At 56.8% G+C, this 27,504-nt stretch overlaps 1 protein-coding gene across 7 annotated transcripts in view; it reads right to left on the bottom strand.

Moving 5' to 3' along the window:
- LMF1 (lipase maturation factor 1) overlaps positions 1–27,504 on the bottom strand; it is a 110,418-nt gene that overhangs the window by 51,636 nt on the left and 31,278 nt on the right. For 4 of the 7 annotated variants that reach the window (XM_054534443.2, XM_024233336.3, XM_054534444.2 and 1 more), the window contains exons 3-4: positions 25,400–25,410; positions 1,170–1,318 (exon numbers count right to left, since the gene is read on the bottom strand). In XM_054534443.2, coding sequence (XP_054390418.1) covers positions 1,170–1,318; positions 25,400–25,410 — 160 coding nt within the window. Of the gene's footprint in view, positions 1–1,169; positions 1,319–2,411; positions 4,679–24,060; positions 25,099–25,146; positions 25,342–25,399; positions 25,411–27,504 lie in introns of those variants that run through there. The other 3 variants (XM_054534445.2, XM_063717458.1, XM_063717457.1) reach the window with 3 other exon arrangements.

Consider the following 27,504-nt stretch of genomic DNA (forward strand, 5'->3'; position numbering starts at 1 on the left):
GCCCCCTGCCTGCGACATGACCTGAAGCTGAACACAGGCACAGCAGCCATGCCTCAAGGCCAGAGAGAGAAGAGGAACATTCCGGACTGAAGGAGTGGCCGAGACAGTGGCACACTCTGGCCGTGGCCCTGGCGTGAGCGCACTGTTGGGTGGGGAAGGGACAAGTTCCTTGGGGCAGTGCCCAACTCTTCTGTACGTCTTCAGCGAATCCTCCACGAAACACTTAAGCAAACAGATGCTCAGAGAGCATATCTGTATGACATGGTTTCCAACACAAAAACATGAAGATTTTATTATTCCAGCACAAAATTAAAATCTTACTAGCAAACAATGTGAAGTGGAAGAGAAGGTGAGAGCTGCGCAGCTCTGGTCAGTGTGGCAGGCGTCAAAAGGACCACGTCATCCTGTTTTTAAAGTGCACATCATGTTTTTGTGAACTCAGAGGTCACATTACTGAAGCTCAACAGGCGACTGGCATGTGTCTCCACCGTTTGCAGGGCAGACGCAGATCAGCAGCCCCTGGCTGGGCAGGAAGCACGCACAGCCTGCCGCCCCCACACCAGGGCCCAGGAGGGAACCCGCCACCCCCACCCCGGGGCTCGGCAGGAAACCCGCACAGTCTGGCCGTCCTGAGAGACGTCAAAGCCAAGCAGGCCAGGCACCCGGGAGGAAGGACGCAGCCAAGAGACCATGAAGAGGCCGTGCTTTCCCTGAGCGTCAGGACGGTGGGTCTCATGCCTCCCTCACCCTTGAATATGTCTGCCAACGTGCCCAGCATGGCCTGAGACTCTGTCATTTAAAAATGAGCTCTGAAATATTTTGGACACTCCGGGAAGCAAAGGAGGGCTGGTGAGGGAAGCTCAGGAGGGCTGGTGGGGGAAGCAGGGCGTCCAGTGCTCCTCTGAGTCTCCTCCTGAAACAGACTCAGAGGTGTGGTTCTTTCCCAGAAACAGGGATCATGAACATACCCGGGAAAACCCAGCCGGGTCCCCAGCATTCAAACACAGGCCCCTGAAGGGGCAGAAGAGCGCGCAGCTGGCCAGGCCAGGCCGACAGGAGGACAGAGGGCGGCGGGGGAGTGGCGAAACAGCCTCACCTCTCCTAGAAGCCGCACAGGTTAGAAGAGCCACCGTTATTCCCCAAACACCACGCAGAAGAGCTCCACTTACTGCTCCGAGCATGATCCTGAAGATGAGCCACCGGAAGCCCCACAGGACAATCCGGGATGTGGGGGTGTGCTGGGGCAGCCTCGACAGCCTCCACAGCGGGCAGAGGAAGATTCCCAGGAACCCCGTCTCCAGAAGCTGGGAGTCCCATCCTGAAACGACGAGACATACCAAAGGTGAGTTAATGAAAGCCACACATTTCACAAAGAAATCATTTCAGAAACTCAGTTTAATGGAAATGGTCCTTGAGACAGGGCTGACCTTGCTACTGAGAGGCACCAGCCCCCACATATTAGTCTCAACATCGACACGCAAGGTCAGGTCTGCAGGAGTGGGAGCTGTGGCATGGGACCCGGGGCCTAGGTTGGGGCTTCCTGTGACCTTGGCACCCTTCGCCCTGAAGGGAAAGGCCCCGCTCTGATGTCCGCCACCTGCCACCCTGCAGAACACTGCACGGACCTGACATCTGAGAATGCGCCCTGCACACGTGCTGCGGGCAGACCTTGGAGGAAGCCTTTCCTCTCCCATAGGTTTGCATGAAAACAGCTTTCACCTTCTTCCCAGCCTGGAAGCAGCATGGGGAGGCAGCACTGGGGCGGCAGCATTGGGGGGGCAGCAATGGGGAGGCAGCACTGGGGAGGGCAGCACCGGGGCGGCAGCATTGTGGGGGCAGCACTGGGGAGGCAGCACTGGGGGGGGGCAGCACTGGGGCGGCAGCACTGGGGGGGGGGCAGCACTGGGGCGGCAGCACTGCGGGGGGCAGCACTGGGGCGGCAGCACTGGGGAGGCAGCCCAGCCTCCATGTGAGGCAGCGTCTCCCTCTGGCCCTGTCCTTCCCAGGCAGGCACGGAAGCCAGGCAAGGATGCAGAGACAGGTCATGGTGGGTCCACACGGAACCAACACCGGTTAGCCCCTCGCAGGCCCAGGATAAGGCAGCAGCTCTGCCGCTGGATGTGGGGGACACATGGGGGCCCAACGGATTCTTCGCACTGGAAACCCGGCATAAGAACACGGATGCGGGTCGCCCTCCCAGTGCTATTCTCAGACGTGGAGCCACCGTGAGTGTGGCTGCTGAAAACTGCCCGCAGCTCGCGTCTGTCCATGGCAGGTCACGTCCCAGGGCCCCAGAGACCCCACAGGCCGGGCTCCCTCCTGGGCTCTGAGGATGCCGGATGGGACAGAGGCCACCCGTGGCCCAGCTTGACAACGATCACACGACTCACAACACCACAGTGTCTACTCACCACAGAGCGGACGGGAGAGTGCGGAGGGGATGCAAACAGAGACTCGCAGGGGTGGCATCTACATACCACAGAGCAGATGGGAGAGTGCGGAGAGGATGCGGACGGAGGCTTGTGGGGGCAGTGCCTACGTGCCACAGAGCGGACGGGAGAGTGCAGAGGGGAAGCGGAGGGAGGCTCGCGGGGAGCTTCCTCCAACCACTGGTGCAACTCATCTCTACCTGAGATACTACAGTAAAGTCAAAAGCCTGTGAAGAAGCTGCTACAGCAGCACTGGATTGTAACCCAAAGTACAAAATAAACACCTGCAAGTCCACACTGACGTGCGCCAGTTATTGAATAAACAGATCGGCGTGCATGGAGGCAGCGCGACCCCGGTCTCTGAATGGACAGACGGTCGGTCCTTATGCTGCCCCGGCTTGTGGAGGGCACAGGCTGCCAAGCTGACGCCTGCTGGTCTCTCAGCAGGACCCCCTCCACCTCGCTCACGCCCCACGCTCGCTGGGCCCCATCTTCCCCACGGAAGCCAGAGCCGCCTGGCTGGCTGGGCCCTGCAGACACCCTGGGAAGGAAAGGGTTGCCCTGGGCCCACCTGCTTCTGTTTTCTTTGCTTGGGTCTTGTGGAATTCCAGCAGCTGCGCGGCGTGCACAAGGGCTGCCATTGTTCTCCGCCTCAGCGTGGCGGACGACGCGTCCCCAGGAAAGTCAATAAGCAGCGCGCTGCCAGGGCGGCCTCAGCGCCAAGGCCAGGGCCAGGGCTCTCCAGGCAGCTCTCACCCAGCAAACACCAGCGCTGCCTGAAGCGAGCCCGAGGCACCCGAACGAGGCGGCAACACACAGGGCCACGGCACACGCTGCCGCTGCCGGAGAGAGGAGCCGTCCTCGCCCCGCCTCAGCACCTTTCCCGTTGCGCAGCTGCACGCACTGCCTGCTGGGCGCCAGCATCTGCACGCACTGCTCTTCCCCAGGGACCTCCCTTCCCTTTAGCCAGGGGGACGGCTCCGGGAGGGCCCCTGCTCCACTCCACTGCCCCGGCGTCGTTTCCACCTCGTGCTGTGCTGGGCCTTCCGGGAGACTGAGCACAGCCCCGTGAGGAGCCTGACGCGCTCTGCCTGGGGAACTGGGCAGTAGCTCTCGTGGGGAACATTCACTTCCACGGCCGCTGCGCTCCTTCCTGTGACACAGACAGTGCTGGCCCAATCACCGGAGAAACTGCGTGTGCAGGGTCCAGGGAGCCGCTCCTGAGCCCTGCCCGCTGGACAGGGTGCGACACCCCACTCCTGCCCTGGCGCCTCGCCCGGCGCACCCATGTTAATGGCTCATTGCCTGCTGGATGCCCCGATGCTGGTGCGGAGGAAATGCAGTGCCCCAGCATCCAGGCACAGGTGGGCACTGATGCTTCTCAGCTGCCCTCCCCCTCAGGATTCACGCAGATCCACAGCCAGGCTAGTGCCCAAGGCAGGAGCATGTGGCCTGCAGGCCCAGCCAGCGCTGCAGGTCACTGTACTGTGCCATTCATAGACATCAGAAAAGGGAGAAACAAGGACGCAGCCTCATAACTGCCTTGCTGGAGACAGTTTAGGGTTTGAAGGCTCTGGATGTCAGGTCTGCAGCCACAGGAGGCGTGGGGCACACAGAAGAGAGAGGCTTCATTGTGGGGCAGCCCGAGGCACATGGCGAGGCCAGGGCCAGACCTGCAGGCCCCTGACGCCCCGACAGGGATTGAGGCCTCGGTTTATAACGGAACTTTAAGATGAAATACTCGGAAGAGAAAATCTGCAGACAATGGCAAATGCCACATGGCGCCTCTTGGAGTGGCTTCCTAGAGCTCTAGACTTTGGAATCAGTTCTCACCATTGTTGATGGGCCACGAGGCCAGGGCGGCTACAGTTGCACGCACGGTCTTCTGAGGCCCTACGAGATGCTGAGCCCTGGGGACAGGGACATCCCCACCACTGCAACCTGGGCCGTCCCAGACCCCTCCTGGGAGGGGAGCAAACGTCTCCACCTTGAAGGGTTGAAGGGGGACTGCAGGTTGCTTCAGTACAAACCCTTCTGGCACCCTGTGAAGACAGCCCTGACCCAAACGGGGAGAAGGCTGGGCAGGCCAAGACCCGGGGAGGCTCCCCACACCCGACCTTCCTGCTCTGCAGGACACAGACCAGACGCTCGCTCGTAGGGTTCACAAAAGAACACACACTGCTATGGGCCCTGAGCCCCGTGATCGCTCCAGCTCTCGAAGTGCAAAACCAGACACTCCCCCTCCTTCTCCATGACCACTGGTGACACACTCCCTCCCTCCCTCCCTCCCTCCCCATGATCATTGGTGACACACTCCCTCCCTCCCCATGACCATTGGTGACACACTCCGTCCCTCCCATGATCATTGGTGACACACTCCCTCCCTCCCTCCCATGATCATTGGTGACACACTCCCTCCCTCCCTATGATCATTGGTGACACACTCCGTCCCTCCCATGATCATTGGTGACACACTCCCTCCCTCCCTATGATCATTGGTGACACACTCCCTCCCTCCCCATGATCATTGGTGACACACTCCCTCCCTCCCTATGATCATTGGTGACACACTCCGTCCCTCCCATGATCATTGGTGACACACTCCCTCCCTCCCTCCCCGTGATCATTGGTGACACACTCTGTCCCTCCCTCCCCATGATCATTGGTGACACACTCCCTCCCTCCCTTTCCCATGACCATTGGTGACACCCTCCCTCCCTCCCCATGATCATTGGTGACACACTGCCTCCCTCCCTTTCCCATGATCATTGGTGACACACTCCCTCCCTCCCCATGATCATTGGTGACACACTCCGTCCCTCCCATGATCATTGGTGACACCCTCCCTCCCTCCCCATGATCATTGGTGACACACTCCCTCCCTCCCTATGATCATTGGTGACACCCTCCCTCCCTCCCCATGATCATTGGTGACACACTGCCTCCCTCCCTTTCCCATGATCATTGGTGACACACTCCCTCCCTCCCCATGATCATTGGTGACACACTCCCTCCCTCCCTATGATCATTGGTGACACACTCCCTCCCTCCCTCCCCATGATCATTGGTGACACACTCCCTCCCTCCCATGATCATTGGTGACACTCTCCCTCCCTCCCCATGATCATTGGTGACACACTCCCTCCATCCCATGACCATTGGTGACACACTCCCTCCCTCCCTCCCCATGATCATTGGTGACACACTCCCTCCCTCCCTTTCCCATGACCATTGGTGACACACTCCCTCCCTCCCCATGATCATTGGTGACACACTGCCTCCCTCCCTCCCAAGACCATTGGTGACAAAATTTCACTGCCTTGGAATCAGATGGAAATGTGGTTTCTCTGAACTAAATCTCCGAGTGCTGATCAGTAATGTTATGTAGTGACTGACACAGAGGGCCACACAGCTCTTAGCCCTAAATCGGCATCTCTGAGGACTCTGGCCTTGCTGCTGCCTGCTTGGCTGGCCCAGGAAGGGCATCCCCCGAGGCCTGAAGGCTTGCAGGGTTTTCACCGTCCCGTGCTCACTTCCTAGATGGCAGGGTCCTGGGCTACCTGTTTTAATACCACCGATTTAAAAACAGCCAAAGAAAAACTCACCCTAGATCCGGCTCTGCAGAGCCAAGGGGCGACCAAGGGGTGACTCTGGAGACATTCAGGCTGGGCGGGCCCTGTGTGCATAGGTGTGAGGCATGGGTATGGATGGGTCTGAAACACCAGAGGAGCCAGGCGCAGGATGGGGGCAGAGAGCAGGCAGAGACCACAGGGTGGCACGGAGAGCTCTCTTCATCCTCACAACGGCCAGGGTCCCTCACTCCGCGGCCAAGCTCCTAGGCACCTGCTCCCCAAATAAAACCCAGGCAGAGATGCGTGCTCACCTTTATTTTCTATTTATGGGAATCAGAGGTTGAGGAGGGACCCTCTGCCACTGAAGAACCAGAAGATTCGCCACCAAGAGGCGAGATCTGCGCTTGATGGCCTGGGGCACGTGGGAACATGTGGAGGGGCACCTGGCAGCTGCTCCGGGCTGGGCTGGGCTGGGCAGCCAGCAGCACACTCATGGACCACCAGCCTTGGCGACCCCAATCAGAGGATGGAGGGTCCCAGGCCAGCCTAGGGACAGGGTGCATTGTTGGCCAGGCAGGGTGCTGGGGTGGAGCCTGAGCTGGGGTTTTCCAGACAAAAGTCCTGGAGGCCAGCAGCCGTGTGGGATGACAGACACGCAGGGTGGGGTGACTGTGGTGCCTCGGGCGGGTGAGATGAGCACCATCACCGGGGGCCAGAGCAGGTGAGACACGGGGGCCGGGGCACGTGGGACACAGAGGCCGGGGCAGGTGAGACACAGGGGCCTGAGGCAGGTGACACCCAGGCGCTGCTTGGCCACCAGTGAGGGGCAAAGGCTCGGAGAGTACAGAAGCTGTGCAGGGTGGGGGCAGCCAGCCTCAGGACACAGGGAGGGATGAGGGGCCAGTGGGTTGTGGGCTGAGCCGCCTCCGACCAAGGAAGAAACGTGATTTAACACAACGTTTTGGAGGTGCAAGTCACTGCAATGGCCACTGTAGGAGAGAACGCCAGCTGAGGCCTCATTAACTCTGTGGAAACTATTTTAGTTACTTAGAGAGAGTCATTAAATATAGCACAGATGGATCCTTCAAAAATGACAGCCACCATCCACGTTAGAAACAGGAAATCCATTAAGTTCGCTGTTAAAATCGGGGACGAGGGAGCAAAGCGCTTCCCTCTTGACTGCCTGTCACTCAGCTCTGCGCCGGGCCGCCCTCTGCCACCCCAGGGGCTTCTAATGGCGGCCCCAGAGAGAGCTGGGAGCTTTTAAAAGTTTCCTTCGTTTTTACAGGTTATATTTTAGGCTGAAAAGTTATGAAATAGCACTGCAAATCTTACTTTGCACTATCATGGAACAGAAGGGCTGTGGGCTACAGACGCCCCTGGGGCTGGATGATGGGGGCTGGGGAGATCGGCTCTCGGTGCGCCAGTGGCGGGCGTGGGCACTGGTAGGCCACACCCACATGGCCCTGGGACACCAGGTGGCCTTGTCTGAGATCCGCCCACATGCAGAGCCCCAGACCCCACTTCTCCATGTCTCTGGCCACGGGGAAAACGTCTTTTGTGACCATGTTTGAAAAGGCTTCAGAGGGGCAAGTGCAGGCTCTGCCACTGAGGCCTGCGGCTTTGGCTCCCTCATTGGCTCCCTGGCAGCAACTGAAGGTACGTCAGGAACACCCCTCTCCTGGCAACTGGCCACGTCCTGGGTGTCCCCACGCAGATCCTCTGAGTGTTGAGCTCCGGGTCTGTTATGGCCATTGCTCTACACAGCCAGCTCTGGGATCCCCTGAATATTGAGCTCTGGGTCTGTTACGGCTATTTCTCTGCACAGCGAGCTCTGAGAGCATGAGTACTGCTCAGCGTCGGGGATGGAGATGCCACCCAGGGGCTGCCATGCTGCAAACTCATCTTGAAGGCAGAGCTAAAGTCACGCGTGTGGGCCCATCTGCAGCCCAGCACACAGAAGCAATCCTGTGGAGAACCAGGCCCAAAGCCACTCTCATGCCGGTACCATGCGGGACGGGTCACCACCATCTCACCTCCCCCAAGCACACGGGCAACACACAGGCATGGTGTGGCCGCGCCGAGCACATGCTGCACAGGCCCACGTGAAGAAATGCCACACGTGTGCACTGCGGGCAGGCGCAGGCCCACGTGAAGAAATGCCACACGTGTGCACTACGGGCAGGTGCCATTCTGGGGGCTTGTCCAGGCCCGCTGACCCCTCTGGCTCACTGGAGATGACCAGGCAGGGCTGCCCTCCCCTAAGAGACATGCCCATCCCTGTACCAGGGGTGTTTGCAGGGGTGCTGGGAGGTCCTGATCTCAGCCCCACCCCAGAGGTGTCCCAGGGGACAGGAGTGCTGCTGTGCTCACCCGGCACCCCCAGCCTCCTCCTGACCGTGGGCTCCTTCCCTCCTCTGGGATTGACCAGGCTGTGTCTGGAGTGGACTGCAGCTCCCTGGCCTGTGGTCACCCAGAGCCAAGCTCTGCACAGGAACCTCCAGAACCGGCCTGAGCTTCACAGCTGCGTCTGCCCGCTGGCCATGTCTCATGTCCTGAGGACGTTTCACAGGAGGGCTGCTGTTCTGCTGCCGGCAAGACATATAGGTGCAGAGCTGGGGACGTGGCATCGGGACGTGGCGCGGGGCGGCTGGCTGGGTTAAACCAGAGATCAGATGGCAAACGGAAGAGCATTTTCTAGTAACCAGACATCTCTGAAAGCGCTGGTTAAGGGCTTTCGTGCTTTAGATAAAATTACGTTAACTGCACGCTCTCAGTTACGAGGAATTTAGTGGACTGTTACATATTTTAAGGCTGTCTGTGGGCGCTGCCGAGAAACAGGAAGTGGCCTCAGTGACCCCCGTGCCCGGCCGTGCGGCTTGTTCATACTTGGTTGCCGTGACAACCAGACTTCCTAGCCCCAGATGTCCCTGTGGCTCAGCTCTGTGCAGGTGTCACCAGCTCTCGGGAAACAAATCCACAGTAATGACCTTAGCTATCTTTATTGGTTTTGGATAAATACGAAAATGTTTCCCGTCCACGGAAATTAGACTTCGCGGCAAACAGTGTTTAGGATTAATGTATTCCAAGTATTTCACCTAAGTCAGGCTGGCGGGCACCACACATTACCATTTCTTTGTCTTTTGTGACCCGGGCATGAAAAATGGCTGAAGTGTGTCGAGCCTCCAAGCGACTCATGAGACCCCAGAAAAGTGCTGGCCATCGTGGGCTGCGGGGACATTGTGCCCACGGAGCTGTCCTGGGTCACAGCGTGCCTCAAGGGCCCCGGCCCTTCAGGCCTTGAAGCACTCAAAGGCAGCCTGCATGGCTGAGAAGCACATATTAAATTGCATTTAACTTTGGTTCACTTGGATGTGAATTTAAGTGACCATGTGGGGCCAGTGTCCCGGGGTGCACCCCGACTCACATGTGGGGCCAGTGTCCCGGGGTGCACCCCGACTCTCATGTGGGGCCAGTGTCCCGGGGTGCACCCCGACTCTCATGTGGGGCCAGTGTCCCGGGGTGCACCCCGACTCTCATGTGGGGCCAGTGTCCCGGGGTGCACCCCGACTCTCATGTGGGGCCAGTGTCCTGGGGTGCACCCCGACTCTCATGTGGGGCCAGTGGCCTGGGGTCCACCCTGACTCTCAGCCAGTCCTGGGGTGGGCGCCTGCTCAGAGACACCTGTGGGATGTGGGTCTCACTCCCGAGCAGCCGTGGGACAAGCTCACAGCACCTGCCTGCTCCTCCCACGGGGGCTCCTGGGCTGGAGCCTGCACAGCCCAGCAGCATCCACATGCCTGCTGTGACACCTGTGTGGGCAGTCAGCGTGTCAGCGTGGACTCCCAGGCTGCAGAAGCACGTGTTACCCTCACCACACAGTCTCGGGGGACAGTCTGTTTTCACTCGCAGCTTTTCCAGACCCTCCCCTGACACTCGGCAGTCGGCGTTTCCAGGTGTGCTCAGTGTGGCCAACAGGCATGACCCACCTGACGTGGATGGTGGTGTGTCCAGGGGTTATGTGAGCTCACACACTCACAGAGAAGGAACGTGGGGGTTGGCACACCTGAGAAGTGGGCGAGAATCACCCCACATGTCCGGGGCAGGGGTCAGGGCAGCCCTGTGGCCTCTGCCTCATCTCTGTCAGGACCTATGATGGACACACACAGCTCCCGCCCCACCTCCATCACTGCTGAGCCCCCCCTGGGAAAGCTCATATCTCCAGTGCTCGCGAGAGGACAGCAGTGCCGGCAAGCACCAGGGCACAGGCCCCGCAGACGAGGGGTCTGGAGGCCGCTGGGGGCATTCCACCCACAGACCCACTCTGGACAGTGTGCGCCCTCGGAGGCAGGGAGGGCGTCCCACCCACAGACCCGCTCTGGACAGTGTGCGCCCTCGGAGGCAGGGAGGGCGTCCCACCCACAGACCCGCTCTGGACAGTGTGCGCCCTCGGAGGCAGGGAGGGCGTCCCACCCACAGACCCGCTCTGGACAGTGTGTGCCTTCGGAGGCAGGGAGGGCGTCCCACCCACAGACCCGCTCTGGACAGTGTGCGCCCTCGGAGGCAGGGAGGGCTTCTGGGCCGCAGTCTCATGTGGGTCACTCTCGGGGGCCTCGGGCAGCAGCAACTGAAGGAGGCAGCCACATCCTCAGGCCCACATCCTGGAGGTCTTGGGGAGAAAGACAGGAAGTATTTTCCTAGAAACACTGGTGTCCAGAGAGGACTGGGTTTCAGCTATATCAGGTGGCAGGGCCGCCCTGGGAGGAGCCTCACGGGGACCCACAGACAGAACTTGGGGGTGAGGGTGAAGCAGCCAGCATCCACAATGGGCTCCCCACCCCACAGCTCCACCCCGGGACCCCCTTCCTCCGAGGCAGTCAGGCTCCTGCCCCCGGCACCATCCTTCCGGCCTTGGTCAAGACTCTGCCCGGACACCACCTCCAGGGCCTTGCTGGACAGGACATCCACACTGGCCCCAGCCTGTCAGCCCCCAGCACAACATCTGCACCAGCCCTGGCCCGTCGGCTCGGCTCCCAACACAACATCCACACTGGCCCCAGCCTGTCGGCCCCCAGCACGACATCCACACTGGCCCCAGCCTGTCGGCCCCCAGCACGACATCCACACTGGCCCCAGCCCGTCGGCCCCTAACACGACACCCACACCGTCCCTGGCCCGTCGGCTCAGCCCCCAATACAACATCCGCACCGGCCCTGGCCCGTCGGCTGGGCCCCCCACACAATATCCACACTGGCCCCAGCCCGTCGGCCCCTAACACGACATCCACACTGGCCCCAGCCTGTCGGCCCCCAACACGACATCCACACCAGCCCTGGCCTGTCGGCTGGGCCCCCAACACGACATCCACACTGGCCCTGGCCCTCGGCTTGGCCCCCGACACAACATCCACACCAGCCCTGGCCCGTCAGCTCGGCCCCTGACACAATATTCACACTGGCCCCAGCCCGTCGGCTCCCAACACAACATCCACATTGGCCCTGGCCCGTCGGCTCAACCCCCAACACGACATCCACACCGGCCCCGGCCCGTCAGCCCCCACAGCACGCACTGCATGTCCACACTCTCCTCTCTACCCACCACACCCCAAGCGCCGGCTCCACACAGATGCAGGAAAGCATCAGGACAGGAAAGCACAGGAAAACGTGCTTGCCAGGCAGGCGGACCGGAGAGGTGAGCAGAGACGCAGAGCCTCAGACGAAGGCCAGGCCCACTCCAGAGCAAGAACTAAAATCTCCAGAGCACCGATGCCCCTGGGCTGAGCTCAGCAGCAGAGTGGAGAACAGAAAGAAAAGGCAGTGAACACGAAGACATAGCAGCCACAGTGACTCATTCTAGAGACGAAAGGCTTTTAGAAAACACCAACAGAAGCACAGGGCCCAGGAGCTGGTGGGAGACAGGGAGAGGCCTGACGTCCACGTCCACGGAGCTACAGGAGAGGAGAGAGAACACGGGGCAACCCCCCAAATATTGGCAAAAATTATCCAAATTTGGTAAAAAGTAAGCATGTCATAGTCAAAAAACTGGCAACCGAAGATAAAATCCCCAAAGCCATCAGAGAAACATAACACATTACACTGGAATGCGAGGAATGACAGTCGACTTCCCGTCCAAAACGAGGGACAGATGGAGAGAGGGAGCCAGGCGCTGATCCTTCCCCAGGGGCCCCTGCACGCCCAGAGCAGGCATCTGCAGGCGTCTCCAGCAGCAAAGGACACCGCTGCTCTCCCCGGGGAGCTTCCAGTGTCATCAGAGCCTGAAGGAGGAAGCAACTCGGCACCACGTGGCCCAGAGCAGGTGTGGCGGGAGCTGGCCTCGGTCAGCAGGTCGCCCGGGTCTCTGTCTCAGTGCTCAGCAGGGCAAGGACAGGACAGAACGGGCCCCATCACAGACTGCGCTTAGAAGGAACTCAGTAAAACAAAGACCATTTTCATCTGGGGGTAACTCAAGGAGGTAAGACTGTGAGTCAAGTGCCTTGGAGGATAAGAAGTCCAGGTAAGTAGAAGGCAGGAGGAAGCTTCCCTAATATCACCTACAAATCTGCTTCCACTGGGGCATTCTGTTCCCCTTTTCAGACAGCGCAGAGCCCTCCTGCGGTGAAGACAGTCGCCATAGCCCTTCTTGAGGGGCCGCTGGGTCCAAGACCTCCTGGGTGGGCACACGGACCTGCGCTCCCTGCAGAGAAGTGGACTAGACAGGCCCTGTGGAAAGTTCACCAGCGAGCCAGGCACCGGCACAAAGCCAAACCTCCCGGTGGAGTGTGTGGGTGCAGAGACAAAACGCTCCACGCATTCTCACGGGGACTCGACCTTAGAACAAGACAGCTGTATCTCTGTACAAATGGGGGTGGTGACGAGTGGGGATGAGGGGACTTTCTAGGGTGATGGCCACTCCCTATACCTTGATAGGGCTCGTGCAAGTTCTTTATTGAGGGAAAGATACAGTGCGCGGTGAGTTCCAGCTAATGATGTGCAGGCTGAAGCACCTGGGGAAGCATTGACACCAGCCCCACCCTGATGTGCGCTGAAGCACCGATGCAGGGACGGGGGACACGGGTGAGGAGACCCACTACGTAACGACGCAGCAAACTCCGTAAACAGAACCTACGGCATCCAGGCAGTCCCTGTGCAGGTTTTACTATACAATGCACCGACGCAGTGACGGGGGACACGGGCAAGGAGACTCACTACATAACAACGCAGCAAATCCCGTAAACAGAACCTACGGCATCCAGGCGGTCCCTGTGTGGGTTTTACTATACAATTCTTAGGAGAAAAACAAAGGTTAAAAGGTTTGAAATGTAAAAAAGATTGACTACATAGAAAATTTAAAAACAAAACATAAGTAAGAGAATCTACAGAAATAGGCTTACCCGCTGAGAGGTGTTAGCAAGGTCTGGGCGGAACATTAAAAATCCTGTGAGCGGGCCTGGAAACCAGCGTTCCCCCACAGCTGAGGAGTAAGGGGAGAGAAGCAGCTGTTTATCCCAGATGAGGTCCAGAGAGACGCATTCCAAGCAGCCGACACGGGACAGAGGCGACGAGGGAGGGCGGCCTGGACAGAAAACTTCCAGGCAGATCAGGGCACCCTGTCTCGCAGGACCAGCCATGCTCCTTGGCAGCAACCACCCAGGGGCTTTCTCACAGGCAGATGAGGGCAGCCTCTGATCCCTACACAATCTCGCCTCCACAGCAAGGTGGGAGAAGGCAGCCACCTCCCAAGGGGGGCCACAGAGGGGGTTCTGATCCAGCTGTGAGCTCTCACCCCCAGCCCACAGCGACCGGTAGCCAGGTAGGCAGAGTGGCCACCAGGGAACTGATCCAGCAGGACCTGAAGCAGGGAGACAGCGCACGGGCATCCGCCCAACACGGCCAGCCCTTGTGTGGACAAACAGCTGAGAAAAGGCATTACTAACATGGACGTGAAGAAAGTCGCCTCGGTTTTAAGGTGTGATGTGGTGTTGGTGTCGTGTTGTTGCAAAGGCCCTGTCCGAAAGTCACCTCGGTTTTCGGGTGTGATGTGGTGTTGGTGTCGTGTTGTTGCAAAGGCCCTGTCTTCAGGTGTATGAGGAGGCATTTCCAAATGCAGGAATGTGATGCCTGGGATCTGCCTCATGGCAAAACAGAGCAGGGGAAAGGAGTGTGGGGCGGATGTGGCAGCTGCAAACACCGGCACAGTGCACTGTGGCCTACAAGGGTCCCCAGCTGTCCACAGTTCATTCCTCCCCATTGTGTGGCTTCCTGAACAGCCATGTATTTCCTATCTCTAACCGCTGAGGGGCTGAGAAGCTGCAGCACCCCAGTAGCAACGGGCACCCCAGCACCCACATCTTGGTCTCTAAACACCTTCCCCACTAAAGCATCAGGCTTCTCAGGGAAGAGCTTGATCCACGGCTGGAAAGATAAAACAGGAGATGGTTGTCTGGCAGCGTCATAAACCAGGCGGAGCATAGGACAGGCGGCAGAGGGCGCGAGGCCTGAGTCAGGGAGCAGGGGGAGCGCGGGACCGGTGGCAGAGGGCATGGGGGCCCTGAGTCAGAGACAGCAGGGGAAGCACGGGATGGGCGGAAGAGGGTGTGGCGACCAGAGTCTGCATCTTTGTCTGTGTTTCCCCTGGCCTGGGGGCCATGCACTGAACCTGCACCCGTGTCTGCGTCTCCCCCAGCCGGTGGCCTCAACAGTGTCTCATAAGACCAAAAGCGCTTCTGGCCTCTCTGCTGCTCGCCCAACTCCGGATGCACATGCCTTTGCACAGCAGGGAAGCCCCACAGGGCAGTGTGAGGACGACGACAGCTCACCCTACCAGACAGTGACCACCACTACTGGTTAAGCAGAGAGAGGGACCCATCTCAGCAGCTGCTTTTATGTGTCTTCCTATAAATGTCATCAAGCAAAGACCTCAAAAAGGATCCCGGTGGTTTGCACCGATAGTCCCGACTACTCAGGAGGCTGAGGTGGCAGCATAGCTTGAGCCCAGTAGTTTGAGACTAGCCTGAGCAACAGAGCAAGATCCCAGCTCTAAAAAAAGAGAAATCCTCCTTAAGAGCACTGCTTTAGAAGGAAGTGGAGGAGGGGCTGTGGAGTCTGAGCCTTACCCTCAATACAATGAGGTCACCTGCTCCTGGGAACCATCTTAGGATCCCTGGGATGGGCAGAGGGACAGACTCATCAGTGGCACCCAATCTGGCAGAGTTAACCTGTCCCACAATCTCCAAATCCAGAGGCCTACAAAGTATCTGCTCCAAGCAGTAACAATGAGGTCCTGAGCGGAAATCTTCACAAAGTGGAGAGAAAAAACTGATGGATTATCCAATGTGTTTGATTCTATAAAAACAACAGTATTGGAAAGGGTTGACTAGTTGTGCTGGTAAAGTTGGAACAAATTAGTGAGATATGATCAGAGATGAAAAACTAAGCCAATCAAAAAAGAAGAGGCAACTATGAACTCCAGGAAAAATGAAGAGTTATTAAAAAAAAGTTACTATAGTTCACTATTTGGCTCAGCAGTCATAATATTTAGAGTCAAAATAATGTAAAGACAAACTAATAAAAATTATATTTGTGACACAGCTATACTGATGATGATGAGAAGGACATTAGGGCGTGTGAGGGCAATCCCTGTCGTTCATAAGAGGACATGTATACACAGTGTCTAATCGTGGTATGTGAAGAATAATCCACATAAACCTATCAGTCAGAAAGACAGACAAATACCAGAGTAAGCGTGGGAAGTGATAAAAGCGTTGTCTGGAGAACAGCATGTGGCTGAGAAGTGGCACGGCAAGTGCTTCTGTTTGTATTAGAAGTCGGGTAGTACAATTTGACTATTCACGCACATGCCTAATTTTTAAAAATAATTTAAAGAACAATCTTCAGGCCACACTGGTCACAGTGTAATAAAATCAAAGCTGAGAAACGAAAGGCCACCTGTAAGACCCTGAGCATGTGGCGTTTTCGAAGCATTTCTCCAGGTGGTCCTTGGTCTAGAGGCATTAGCACTGAAGGTTATAAAACCACACCATCGGCCACTGTCAGGGGCAGCCGGGGGTCTCAGATGACAGGGTAGGGCAGGGACATAGCCAGAAGTGGGTAGCCACCCTCCAGATGGCTTTCATTAGCAGAGAAGAAGAGACAGAAAATAGCTGAACCAACTCCAGGCACTGGAAATGATAAACCACTTTCTCCCAGAAAAAGCAAGCAACCTACAAGAGGCAAAAATTAATGAGCTAGAGTATATTTTAAAATTCTGATAGATAAAACCAGCTCTTTGAAAAGACCCATAAACGGGATGATCTATGGCGGTTTCGGCAAGGGAGAGTGAGGAAAAGGAGGAAACAAGTATTAAGGCCCAGGCGAGAGAACGGACGCAGACCTGCTAGGGGGTGGCAAGGCCACCGGCACAACCTGCGCCCTACAGCCGGCAGCGGGAGGGTGGAGGGGAGGAGCGCGTGCAGTGAGACCCTGGTCTGCAGAGTGCTGGCAGCAAGTCCCCGAACGCCTGCTGGGCTCAGCTGCCCCCTGCAGAATGGGTGGTGATGAAATCGCCCTCTTCAGCCACCACAGGGCCACACAGGAAGCTCCATGCTCGCTGTCACTGTCACTAATCCACTACGAATGAAGAGCAGATGCCACCAAACATCCTGCATCCATACAGTCTAACAAAAACAATTACAAAGCAATGTCGAAGATTCTAGATTAAAGCCACCCAAGTGGGTTCAGCACTGGAAGTATGAATTACAGCAACAAAGTGGGTTCCAGCACTGGAAGTATGAATTACAGCAACAAAACAGTTCTTCGGTAGTTTAGAATTCTGCATAGTAAAGAGATAACCACGTTTTCAAAACAAAAATGGGTAACAACGTGATGGGAGAAATTCAAAACCAACAAAATGTTAATGATCATGTGAATGAGACAAAATGGCCTTTGAAATCTATTTTCTGGGTGGGCCTGGTGGCTCATGCCTGTAATCCCCTAAAGCACTTCGGGAGGTCAAGAGAGGAGGACAGTTTGAGCCTAGGAGAGTCCAAGACCAGCCTGGACAACATAGCAAGACCCTGTCACTATAAAAAAGAAAATAAAAAAATTAATCAGGTGTGGTGGTTCATGCCTGTGGTCCTAGCTACTTGGGAGGCTGAGGTGGGAGGATCACTTGAGTCTGGGGAGGTCGAGGCTGCAATGAGCCGTGATCGTGCCAGTGCAGTCCAGCTTGGACAACAGAGCAAAGCCCTGTCTCTGAAAAAAAACTATATACATATGCTTTTCTTCTAGGTTCAATTTAGTAATTTTCACCAGATATTAGTAAGTGAAAAAAAGGGAATGAAAGAAATGTATCTAATATGGCCTTGTTTGAGTAAAGCAAACATTTACCCCTAAATCCTGTATGTGCATCTGCATGTGTGTCTATGTGTGTGCGTGTGCACGTTTGCATATGATCTGTGTATGTCTGTGTGTGCACATGTGTGCACGTGTTTGCATATGATCTGCATACATGTCTGTGTGTGCACATGTGTGCACATGTTTGCATATGATCTGCATACGTGTCTGTGTACACATGGGTGCACCTGTGCTTGCATATGGTCTGCATACGTGTGTGCGCACGTGTGCACACGTTTGCATATGATCTGCATACGTGGGTCTGTGTGCCCATGTGTGCACGTTTGCATATGATCTGAATATGTCTGTGTGTGCATGCACACACCTGTGTTTGCATAGTCTGCATATGTGTATACACGTGTGCACGTGTGTTCACATATGATCTGCATACGTGTCTGCATGCATGCACGTGTTTGCATATGATCTGCATGTGTTTGCATAAGTTCTGCATACGTGTGTGCATGTGTGCACGTGTTTGCCTATGATCTGCATTGTGTCCATGTGTGTACTGTTTGCAAATGATCTGCATACGTGTCTGTGTATGTCATGTGTGCTCGTGTGTTTGCACAGGATCTGCATACGTGTGTCTGTGTGCGCATGTGCACACGTGTGTTTGCATATGTCTGTGCTTGGGTACAAATCTGAGTTGGCATGAAGATAAGAATGGACAGAACCAGGAGGTTAACATAGGGTGGATGAAAATTAGATGAAAAAAGACTACCCTAAAAACAAGTGCCCACCAAAGTTGTGCACGCACACGTGTGAAGAAGGTGGAACACGGGACCACGGCATACACCCTAAGGGGCCCCGGCGTCCACCCAGAGGCTTCCTCTTCTTCACTGTGCTGGCTGCATGCAGGACCCCAGGGACCCCGCAGGTCACAGCCAGGATGTCAGCTGCTCCCTGGATCCCCATTTGCCGCCTCTCCTGAGAGTCCTCCCCTTCTAGCCACAGGAGTCCTCCCTGGGCAGCACCCCGGGCCTACGCTGGGGTCCCTGTGGCCCAAGAAGACAGCCTGGCAAGTGGTGACAGAGAAGCCACCAGGCGAGAACACCACTCCTGGAGCCAAGAAAGACCCCGAGACCCCAGTGGAGAGCACTGGAGGGTCCAGAAGGGCCACTGCACCCAGGCGGAGACTCAGGCCGAGAGGCTTCCAGAGATGGAGCCAAGTCTGAGGGCAGCCCCTCCTTCTCTCATGGCCAACCAAGGGCCGCTCGTGGTGAGGACGCGGCAGAAGCCGTTCAAGAGCCTCTCTCACCTTGGAAATGGCCCGTGGAGATGGCTCACAGCTAGCCCATGTCACGTGGGGGGCTCTAAAAGTCACCCAAGTGGGCTTCCCTGTCCTTCCTATGAAGAACACAACCAGACACTGAGACTAGAGACACGCAGGACCACAGTCACTCACGCCCCAGGTGACAGAGAAGGGCTCTGCCTCCCGGTTTGAGGGAACCCTCCGGAACCACACTCTATAGGATGCTCCTCCCCCAGGGAGGGGCCGTGCAGTTAAATCAACACAGGAATGCAAGAGAAAGGACCCAGAGAGGAGCTGGCTCGGCCTGCTGGTTGCAGTCTGGCAGCTGGGCGAGCTCATGGCAGAGGCCATGGAGGCTGCCTCTGATTAGGGAATAATTTAATTAAAAGAAACTGCATTCCTGACCCTGGGAGCTGGGAAGGGGAGGGAAGGGCCATCAGCTAAAGCAGGGACAGGAGGGCAGGGACTGGGGCTGCTTGGTGGAGCCTGGTGCAGCCCAGGCGGCTCGGAGCTCACCCGGCAATGGCTTCCTGCAGGCAGGCTCTGCTCCGGCACTAATAGGGCTTAATAAAAACTTCCAGTTGGTCCAGTAAACCCCTCATTAAGCTGTTTTTAAAGCATGAATTTAAGAGCGGCAAGGGTGAAGGGTCGCACGGAGCATTTAATTCACAACAGCTGGCGAGAGGTGCTGCCGCAATGGAAAGCACCCTAGCCCAGTGTCTGGGGCCCGCACACGCCTGGCGACACTTGGACTGTGCAGGGACAGCCTAGAAAGCAGACCTGAGAGGTGGGGAAGTTTCCTACTTGGCAAGAGCACAGCAGCAACACCCAGGAGTGGCCTGGTGAGCTTGGAAAGCCTCCGAATGTAGCGACAAACAACCGAATTCCAGCACAACCTGCAATGAAACCTGGGCCACGGCCCCACACAGGCACCCGACACTGGGACAGCCCGCCCGTCCCGCCTCCGCGGCTCACACAGGAGTGCCTGTTGCCGCTGAGATTCATTTCTCACACCCGCTACATGGACGTGCCCCCACAGCCTCCACATGTTTTCACCATAACCACAGTCCAATCCCAATGAGACCCAGGCCACCTGTGTGTCGGCGCTGACACCTGGCCCAGCATGGAGGAAGGCCCCAGACCAGCTGGCATTGGCCTTCCAGAAGATGAGGATAAACCAATCATTCATCAGTGGAAGATGAGGATAAACCAACCATTCATCAACGAAGTTTCTTACTCCAAGGAGCCCAAATTCCCTCAGGCCCTGGCCCGTCCAACTCTCACCTGGATGGGACTGTAGTAAGAAACAGAACCCACTTCCTACAAAGGAATATCCTGGGAAGGTGGAGACTTCCAGAACCCTTCCCTGGGTCCTGGAACCCTCACTCCTCTGCACGCCCCCAGCTGACACCCTCACTTCACTGCCCTGAGGGAGCAGGGTGCTGCAAAGGCCTCCAGCCCCTCCCCATAGGCAATCACCATCAACAGCCTGGTCCCCTGCACGAGCCCATCCCCACGCCCCACGAGCCCACCCCACGCCCCCAAGAGCCCCTCCTCACATCCCCACAGGCCCATCCCACACCCCCACGGGCCCACCCCACGCCCCCACGGGCCCATCCCTACACCCCCATGGGGGCCCAGTGGTGCAAGATGGGGGGGTAGGATCACCTGGAGGTAGACACCTGTACACACCCAAGTCTATCAGGCTAAAATCACAAAGAAATTACAAAACGATTTTGGGAGCCTAAAACACTCCAAAGGCCTTGGAAACCTGTTGGTCTTCCTCTGGGACTCCATCTGGGCACAAAGACCCTGCAAAATGGCCCAAGAGCTGAGCCGGAGGAAGCCCTGCGCTGCCCTGGCGCCTGTGGCCTCTGCCCCCTCCTCACACAAGGCTGCCCCCTGGTTCCAGAACCCCTCACCACGAGTGTCTCCTTCCCCTGGTCACATCTCAGCGGCCAGTGGAGTCACAATGCTGTCCCATCCCGCGCCTGAAAGCCCAGCCATCCCTCCCAGCTGCCCCAGGCCTGGGAGGGGCCAGAAAGCGTCTCCAGAAGCACTGGGGACCGGCCCTGGTCTCAGTCCCAGAACAACGGCTGTGGCCTTTGCTGTTTCAACCTCACCGAACTCTGCAGACGGAAGCCCCTTCCCAGAGCCTGCTCTCCATACAGAACCAGGTGCTAGGCATGGCGCCCCATGGGGGACGGGGACCACGCTGGAGGACAGGGTCCACACTCGGGGGATGGGGCCAAGCTGGGGGTCAGGCCCACACTTGGGGGAAAGTGCACTGTCGGGAGGGTGCCGGCAAAGGCGGTCTGGTCCTGGAGGGAAAGCAAGCCGCCCCACGGAGCCCTGCCACCCGCTGCTGCGGGTCCTCTCGGGTTCCCGCATCCTTTCCAATGCGCAAGGGCGGCTGGAGGCTCAAGAGACTCCCAGATCCAGGCTCACTGAATATCAAAAGGTGCACTCACTGCAGGGCAGCAGGAAGCAGCCACATTTGGGGCTGCGGAATTCATTACCGTCAGGCTCCTTCTTTGAAGTGAATGTTACCAAACTCAGCAGCCCTCAAAGCTCAGCTCTATCTAAACTCCAGCAGAAACACAGACGGCAGAATGGGGTTTAACAAATATTGTGGTTTTCCTGCGTCCTGGAAAGCGTGGCCCTGACGAACGCAGCTTCATCCTGCTCAGCGGTTGGGTCCGTCTGTGAACGGGGGCGCAGGACCCTGGGACACAGAGCCCAGGACAGCAGCGGTCGCGTCCACCTGAACGGGGGCGCAGGACCCTGGGACACAGAGCCCAGGACAGCAGCAGGCGAGCTCACTGGAGGGGCTCTTACAACAGTAGAGAGATGTGAACAGAGACCCAAAGACCAGCCTAGGCAGCACAGTGGGACCCCGTCTCCACAAAAAGTTAAAAATTAGCTGGCCATGGCAGTGCGCTTGTAGTCCCAGCTAATCGGGAGGCTGAGGCGGGAGGGTCGCCTGAGCCCAGGAGGTCAAGGAGCTGAGATTGCACCACTGCACTCCAGCCTGGGTGACAGAGCAAGACCCTGCCTTGAAAAGAAAAGAAACGAAACATAAACATTCTGTGGATGGTGTGGTCATCCTGAGAAAAAGGAAGACACTAGCGACCGGGGCTGTGCGGACTTCCCAGCCAGCGGCCGTTTCACTAAGAGCAGCCGTGTGTATTTCAGGCGGGTCCCGCTCACGCCTACAGCATTGTGAGGGCATGTCCTGGGGAGCCCACGCCAAGCCATGAGCCCTCAGAAGGCAGGGTTTGCTGCTGGTGAAATGTTAGGATCTTTGACTGGCAGCCTCTGCAGACTGCTAGGCTGAGAATGGTCTGGGGCCGGGTGCAATGGCTCATGCCTGTAATCCCAGCACTTGGGGATGCTGAGGCGGGCGGGTTACCTGAGGTCAGGAGTTGGAGACCAGGCTGGCCAACACTGTGAAATCCCATCTCTACTAAAAATACAAAAATTAGCCGGGCGTGGTGGCGGGCACTTGTAATCCCAGGTACTCGGGAGGCTAAGGCAGGAGAATCGCTTGAACCCAGGAGGTGGAGCTTGCAGTGAGCCAAGATCGCGCCACTGCTCTCCAGCCTGGGCGACAGAGCGAGACTCCGTCTCAAAAAAAAAAAAAAAAAAAAAAGGTCTGGGACCGCCCAGTGGGGAACCCACAGCTACATGCAGCCATGAAGCACGTAAGGTGCAGCCAACGCAAACAAGGACTGGAGCTTTTTATTTCGTTCAGTTTTAATTAATTTTAGAAACACATGTGCCCTATGGCCGGGCTGGGTGGGGGCCCTGGAAGCCTGGCCCACCTGGAGCCAGCTGGCTGCTGCCTGGGGGCACGCACTGCCCGAGGATGCTGCTTTGCGGGCCGCAGGGTCCCAGGGACTGACCCTGCGCCCCGCTCTGAGCCACCTGATCTCCACTAAAGCCCACTGTGCAAAATGAAGACAAGGAATGTCACTGAGATGGACACAGCAGCACACGCGGCTTGGATGAGCTGAGGAACACACGCACAAACTGCATTCTCCCAGGCCGTCCCGAACGAGGCCACAGGAAAGGAGCCTCCCCAGAGGTCTCAGATCAGGAAGCCTGACCTTCCAGTGCCTTTGGTCTAGCTGTTCTGAGGCCCAGCACCCGGCGTCATACCTCAGTAACCGGCAGCTCTATGTTCTCCAAGATCAGGGAAGGGAAGACAGTTCAAAGACGCATGGCTGCTCGGAAGGCAGGGAGAGCACTGCCGAAGCTACTCTGAGTCTTCTGAATTTCTGCACGACAGTCCAAAGTGACGTGCTGAGCCTCTGCAGGGTCAGACACAACATGAAACTCAGGCTCACGAGGGCTCTCAGGCGGAAAACATTAACATTCATGAGTCAACGATTCGCTTCTGAGTCCCTACAATTACCACCTGTTACCGAAGAATCAGTTAGAATGTGTGACGCTCACCTGAAAACACCCAGGGAGACGCAAACGCAGAAGACGGACTTCCCTCGGCTGGGAGCGCAAGCGCAGCCCCCGACGGCGGCCACGCAGGCTCACGTCCCACCCCCCATGCAGACCCCGTTGCTTTTGCTTCAGCACGTGGTTGGGGACACGGGAGGCTGGCTCCAGAGTCACCCGGCCCCTCGACTGCCTCTGCCGCTCCAGCTCTGCCTCTGGGAGTCCACTTCCCCAGGCGCTTTCCAGCACTGCCTCTGGGAGTCCACTTCCCCAGGCGCTTCCCCCACACCCTACTTAAGAGTAGAGCCTGTGTTCCCCAGGAGGCCTCACAGGCGAGGGCACGGGGAGGGTGAGCTCCAGGCCCTCTCATCCTCAGTGATGGGTCCTGTGGCCTCGCAGGCCCATCTCTCACAGGGAACACACAAGCTTCAGCCGCTGCCCCCCGAGCCTGCCCCGGCCCGCCCGCTCATGGCCCCCGCGGTGCTGACCCTCTGACCCGCGCACTGTGCTCTTGCCTCACGGACTCGATTTTGTGATCACTGCTCAGAGTTCACAACATCAGACAGCAGGGACTTCTCCCGCTAGACACACGTGTCAGGACCTAAAGGTTTCCCTCCTCATAAGAACTGGGAAAAAATAATACTGTTGTAATTGTACAATTTTAATTAAAAAAATTTTTTTTTGTGGTGATAGGGTCTTGCTATGTTGCCCAGGCTGGTCTCGAATTCCTGGGCTCAAGAGATCCTGCTTCAGCCCCCAAACTGCTAAGATTATAGGCATGAGCCACTGCACCCAGCCTGTTGTAATTTTAAATAAATAAAATTTACTAAGAAAAGATTTGTTTATCTAAATGTTGAAGAATGTACTTTTCTCTGTGGGCATTTTGATACTGAATGCATCCTGGCGCACTCCAGGGGAGGCCCGGGGACTCAGGCTGTCGCACACGCTTCCTCACGTCTACTCACTCCCGCACTCGTGAGCACTCCGGGGGAGGCCCGGGGACTCAGGCCGTCGCACACGCTTCCTCACGTCCACTCGCTCCCGCACTCGTGAGCACTCTGCTCCTTGATGCAGCTGCAGGACTGTAAAAAACCAGCTGGTTCCAACCAGGTTACGTCAGATTTGCAAACGGAAAAGGAATTCCTGAAATAATTCCTTGCTTCTTGCTTTAAGAAAAACGTGGAAACAATGAACAGATGCAAGCACGCAGAGCCGCACGCCCTGACGGTGCACCCCAAGCCAGGCAGCACCCAGCAGCCAGGAAACCCAGGAGTGACAGTGGCCAAGGTGGCCTGGTCATCTGCAATTACAGGAACCTGCCTTTCAAGGTGATTAAAATCAGGAATAAGGTTCCTTTGTATTTACATTTTAACAGATTCTGATGTTCTTCCTTTCTTCGATTCAATCCAGATTTCCAGCATCACCGGTACTCAATATTGAAGGAATGAAAATATGTGAGGAATAAAAGCATGAAGAAAGTGACCTCTACTGCAAGGACACAGGCCCTGAGGCCTGAGACTGTGAAGGGGGCAGGCAAAGATCCATGCCCAGACAGGCCACCCCTGCTCTCCTGGGAAAGGGGCCGAGAGCCAGAGAGGCCGGGGCAGAGAGAGCCTGAGTGCGAGGTCCAGGCCAGGGCCTTTACCAGCAAAGACCGGCTCTTCTGCCTGCGCCCTTTGGTCAGGGAGAAAGGCAGGGGTGGGGTGTGGTCATCTTTCCCAAGGTCCTGGAGTCAGGTCTGCTTACCAAGCCACTGTGTGTCTGGAGGCCTCCGGGCCCAATGGAGGTCACATTCACTGTCCTCCCGGCCCTGTCCTGTCCACTGGGTGGCTGCCCTCTTCCCACCCTCCAGTATTGACTGCGTTGTGTGGGATGGGGAAGACCTCCAGTCCCCTCCACCAAACAAAGCACAAGCCAAAGTGCCCGCCAGCGTGAGTGCCGTGAGCACCATGAACCCTCTCTATGCCGAGGGGCACACAGCCTTGAGTGTCCACGGGGGATGGGCCGGTGGGTGCTTTCCCTCTGCCCCAGGGAAGCGGTGGTAATCACACCTGTGAGATGCCCACAATCACGCGTGCAGCCATCCGTCTCTAGGTGCACGGGGCCTGGAAGCCCAGGAGCTCCAACATCCAGGGAGGAGGCATGGATCAGATCACAAGCGCCCACCACTGCCATCCGTGCATACTGGGAAGGCCGATGGCAGAGGCTAAGGAACGGGAGAGGCCAGGAAGAGTGCGTGAAGATACATACCAAACACACAACGCTCAACTCTCGCAGAGCTTTCTTTAAATGCATCTCACTTACCGAAAGAGTACCTGAAAAACAAAAGAAACGAGTATTAACACTTTGGCTTGTTTCAACCAAAAACCCACTGTTTCCGCACTCAGTGAAGCCCACCCTGGCACCCAGCACGGTGTGGGGTCAGGGAAGCCCTGCCAGGAGGACCTGCCCGCTGGGCATTAGGGGAACAGGAGCCCCTCCCCATGGCTCACACACAGGCAGGCCCAGAACAGGCAACCAAAACATATTCTAAGAGACACCTACTAAGTACCCATAGAAATTAAAAAATACGTATTTTGCGAATGAGTGAATTAATACTTTTTTTTTGCAGCATCAATTAAATGCCATGGAAAATGTCATACTCTGGAATCTGAAAATTTAAGGACATCACATGACCTCGAGCGCAGATCATTAGAAAAGGGATCTTCAATGAAAGGAATTGGTGGGAAAGGCTGGGAAAGGCCTGTGTCTTTACTATTGAATCTCAACCAAAAGGGGCTTCAGTGATGCTGTGACCTGCTTCTCACTCTCAGACAGCAGAGCCGCGGGCAAGCAGCACGCGTGTCTAGAGGAGACGGCAGAGCCGCGGGCAAGCAGCACGCGTGTCTACAGGAGAGGGCAGAGCCGCGGGCAAGCAGCACGCGTGTCTAGAGGAGGCGGCAGAGCCGCAGGCAAGCAGCACGCATGTCTAGAGGAGGCAGCAGAGCCGCGGGCAAGCAGCACGTGTGTCTAGGAGGCGGCAGAGGCATGGAGAAGCAGCACGCGTGTCTAGAGGAGGCAGCAGAGCCGCGGGCAAGCAGCACGCGTGTCTAGGAGGCGGCAGAGGCATGGACAAGCAGCACGCGTGTCTAGGAGGCGGCAGAGGCATGGAGAAGCAGCACGCGTGTCTAGGAGGCGGCAGAGCCGCGGGCAAGCAGCACGCGTGTCTAGGAGGTGGCAGAGGTATAGACAAGCAGCATGCGTGTCTAGGAGGCGGCAGAGGTATAGACAAGCAGCACGCACGTCTAGAGGAGGCAGGAGAGCTGCGGGCAAGCAGCACCAACGCATCCCACACCTGCCTCAGCCTCTGACCTCTCTAACCCCACTCCACCTGACAGCAAGACCTACCCTTCGGCTCTAGAAGAGACCCCCTCTGCCACCTATGGTCCCGCAAGAGGCAGGCAGGACGCACCAATGCCCGCATGAGGAGCCCTGCCTCAGGTGCTCAGTGCCACACCCGACGCAGAAGGCACAGCATGTGGTTTGTGGACATGAAATGTACGGAACAGGCCAGTCCACAGACACAGGAGGTAGACTGCCAGGTTTATTCTGGGGTTGATCAGAATTTTTTTTTTTTTTTTGAGACACGGTCTCATTCTATCACCCAGGTTGGAGTGCAGTGGTGCAAAAGCTCACTACAACCTCAACCTCCTGGGCTGAAGCAATCCTCCGGCCTCAGCCTCCCGAGTTGCTGGGACCACAGGTGTACACCATGATACCCCACTAATTTTTGTATTTTCTATAGAGGTTTTGCCACGTTGCCCTGGCTGGTCTCAAACTCCTAGACTCAGGCGATCCTCCTGCCTCCGCCTCCCTGAGTGCTGGGATGACAGGTGTGAACTGCCCCAGCCAGAATGTTTTAAACTTGGTGCTGATGGCTTCAGAGTCCATGAATATGTGCACTGACTTGCACACTTTACATCAGGGGTGTCCAGTCTTTTGGCTTCCGTGGGCCACAATGGAAGAAGAAAAATTGTCTTGGGCCACACATAAAATATACTAACACTAGTGACAGCTGATGAGCTGGAAAAAAACAAAAACTCATAATGTTTTAAGAAAGTTTATGAATTTGTGTTGGGTCTCATTCAAAGCCATCCTGAGCTGCGTGCGGACAAGCTTGCTTTAAATGCAGTTTTATGGTATGTGAATTATATCTCACTAAAGACATTAAGAAGCAACATTGCCTAATGAAATCCACAGGAATGAAAAGCTACAGGGTGTGGGACGGACCTCAGGGACCACTGCCCATCTCAGGGCTCCCTACACCATCCGACCTTTGAATATGTCTGTGATTTTCCACCTTGACATTACAATAAAAGCACAGCAAAGACCACGACAAACAACATCTGAGCTGTGGGGGGTGGGCAGGG

Source organism: Pongo abelii, chromosome 18, assembly GCF_028885655.2.
Source record: "Pongo abelii isolate AG06213 chromosome 18, NHGRI_mPonAbe1-v2.0_pri, whole genome shotgun sequence".
Classification (NCBI taxonomy): domain Eukaryota; kingdom Metazoa; phylum Chordata; class Mammalia; order Primates; family Hominidae; genus Pongo; species Pongo abelii.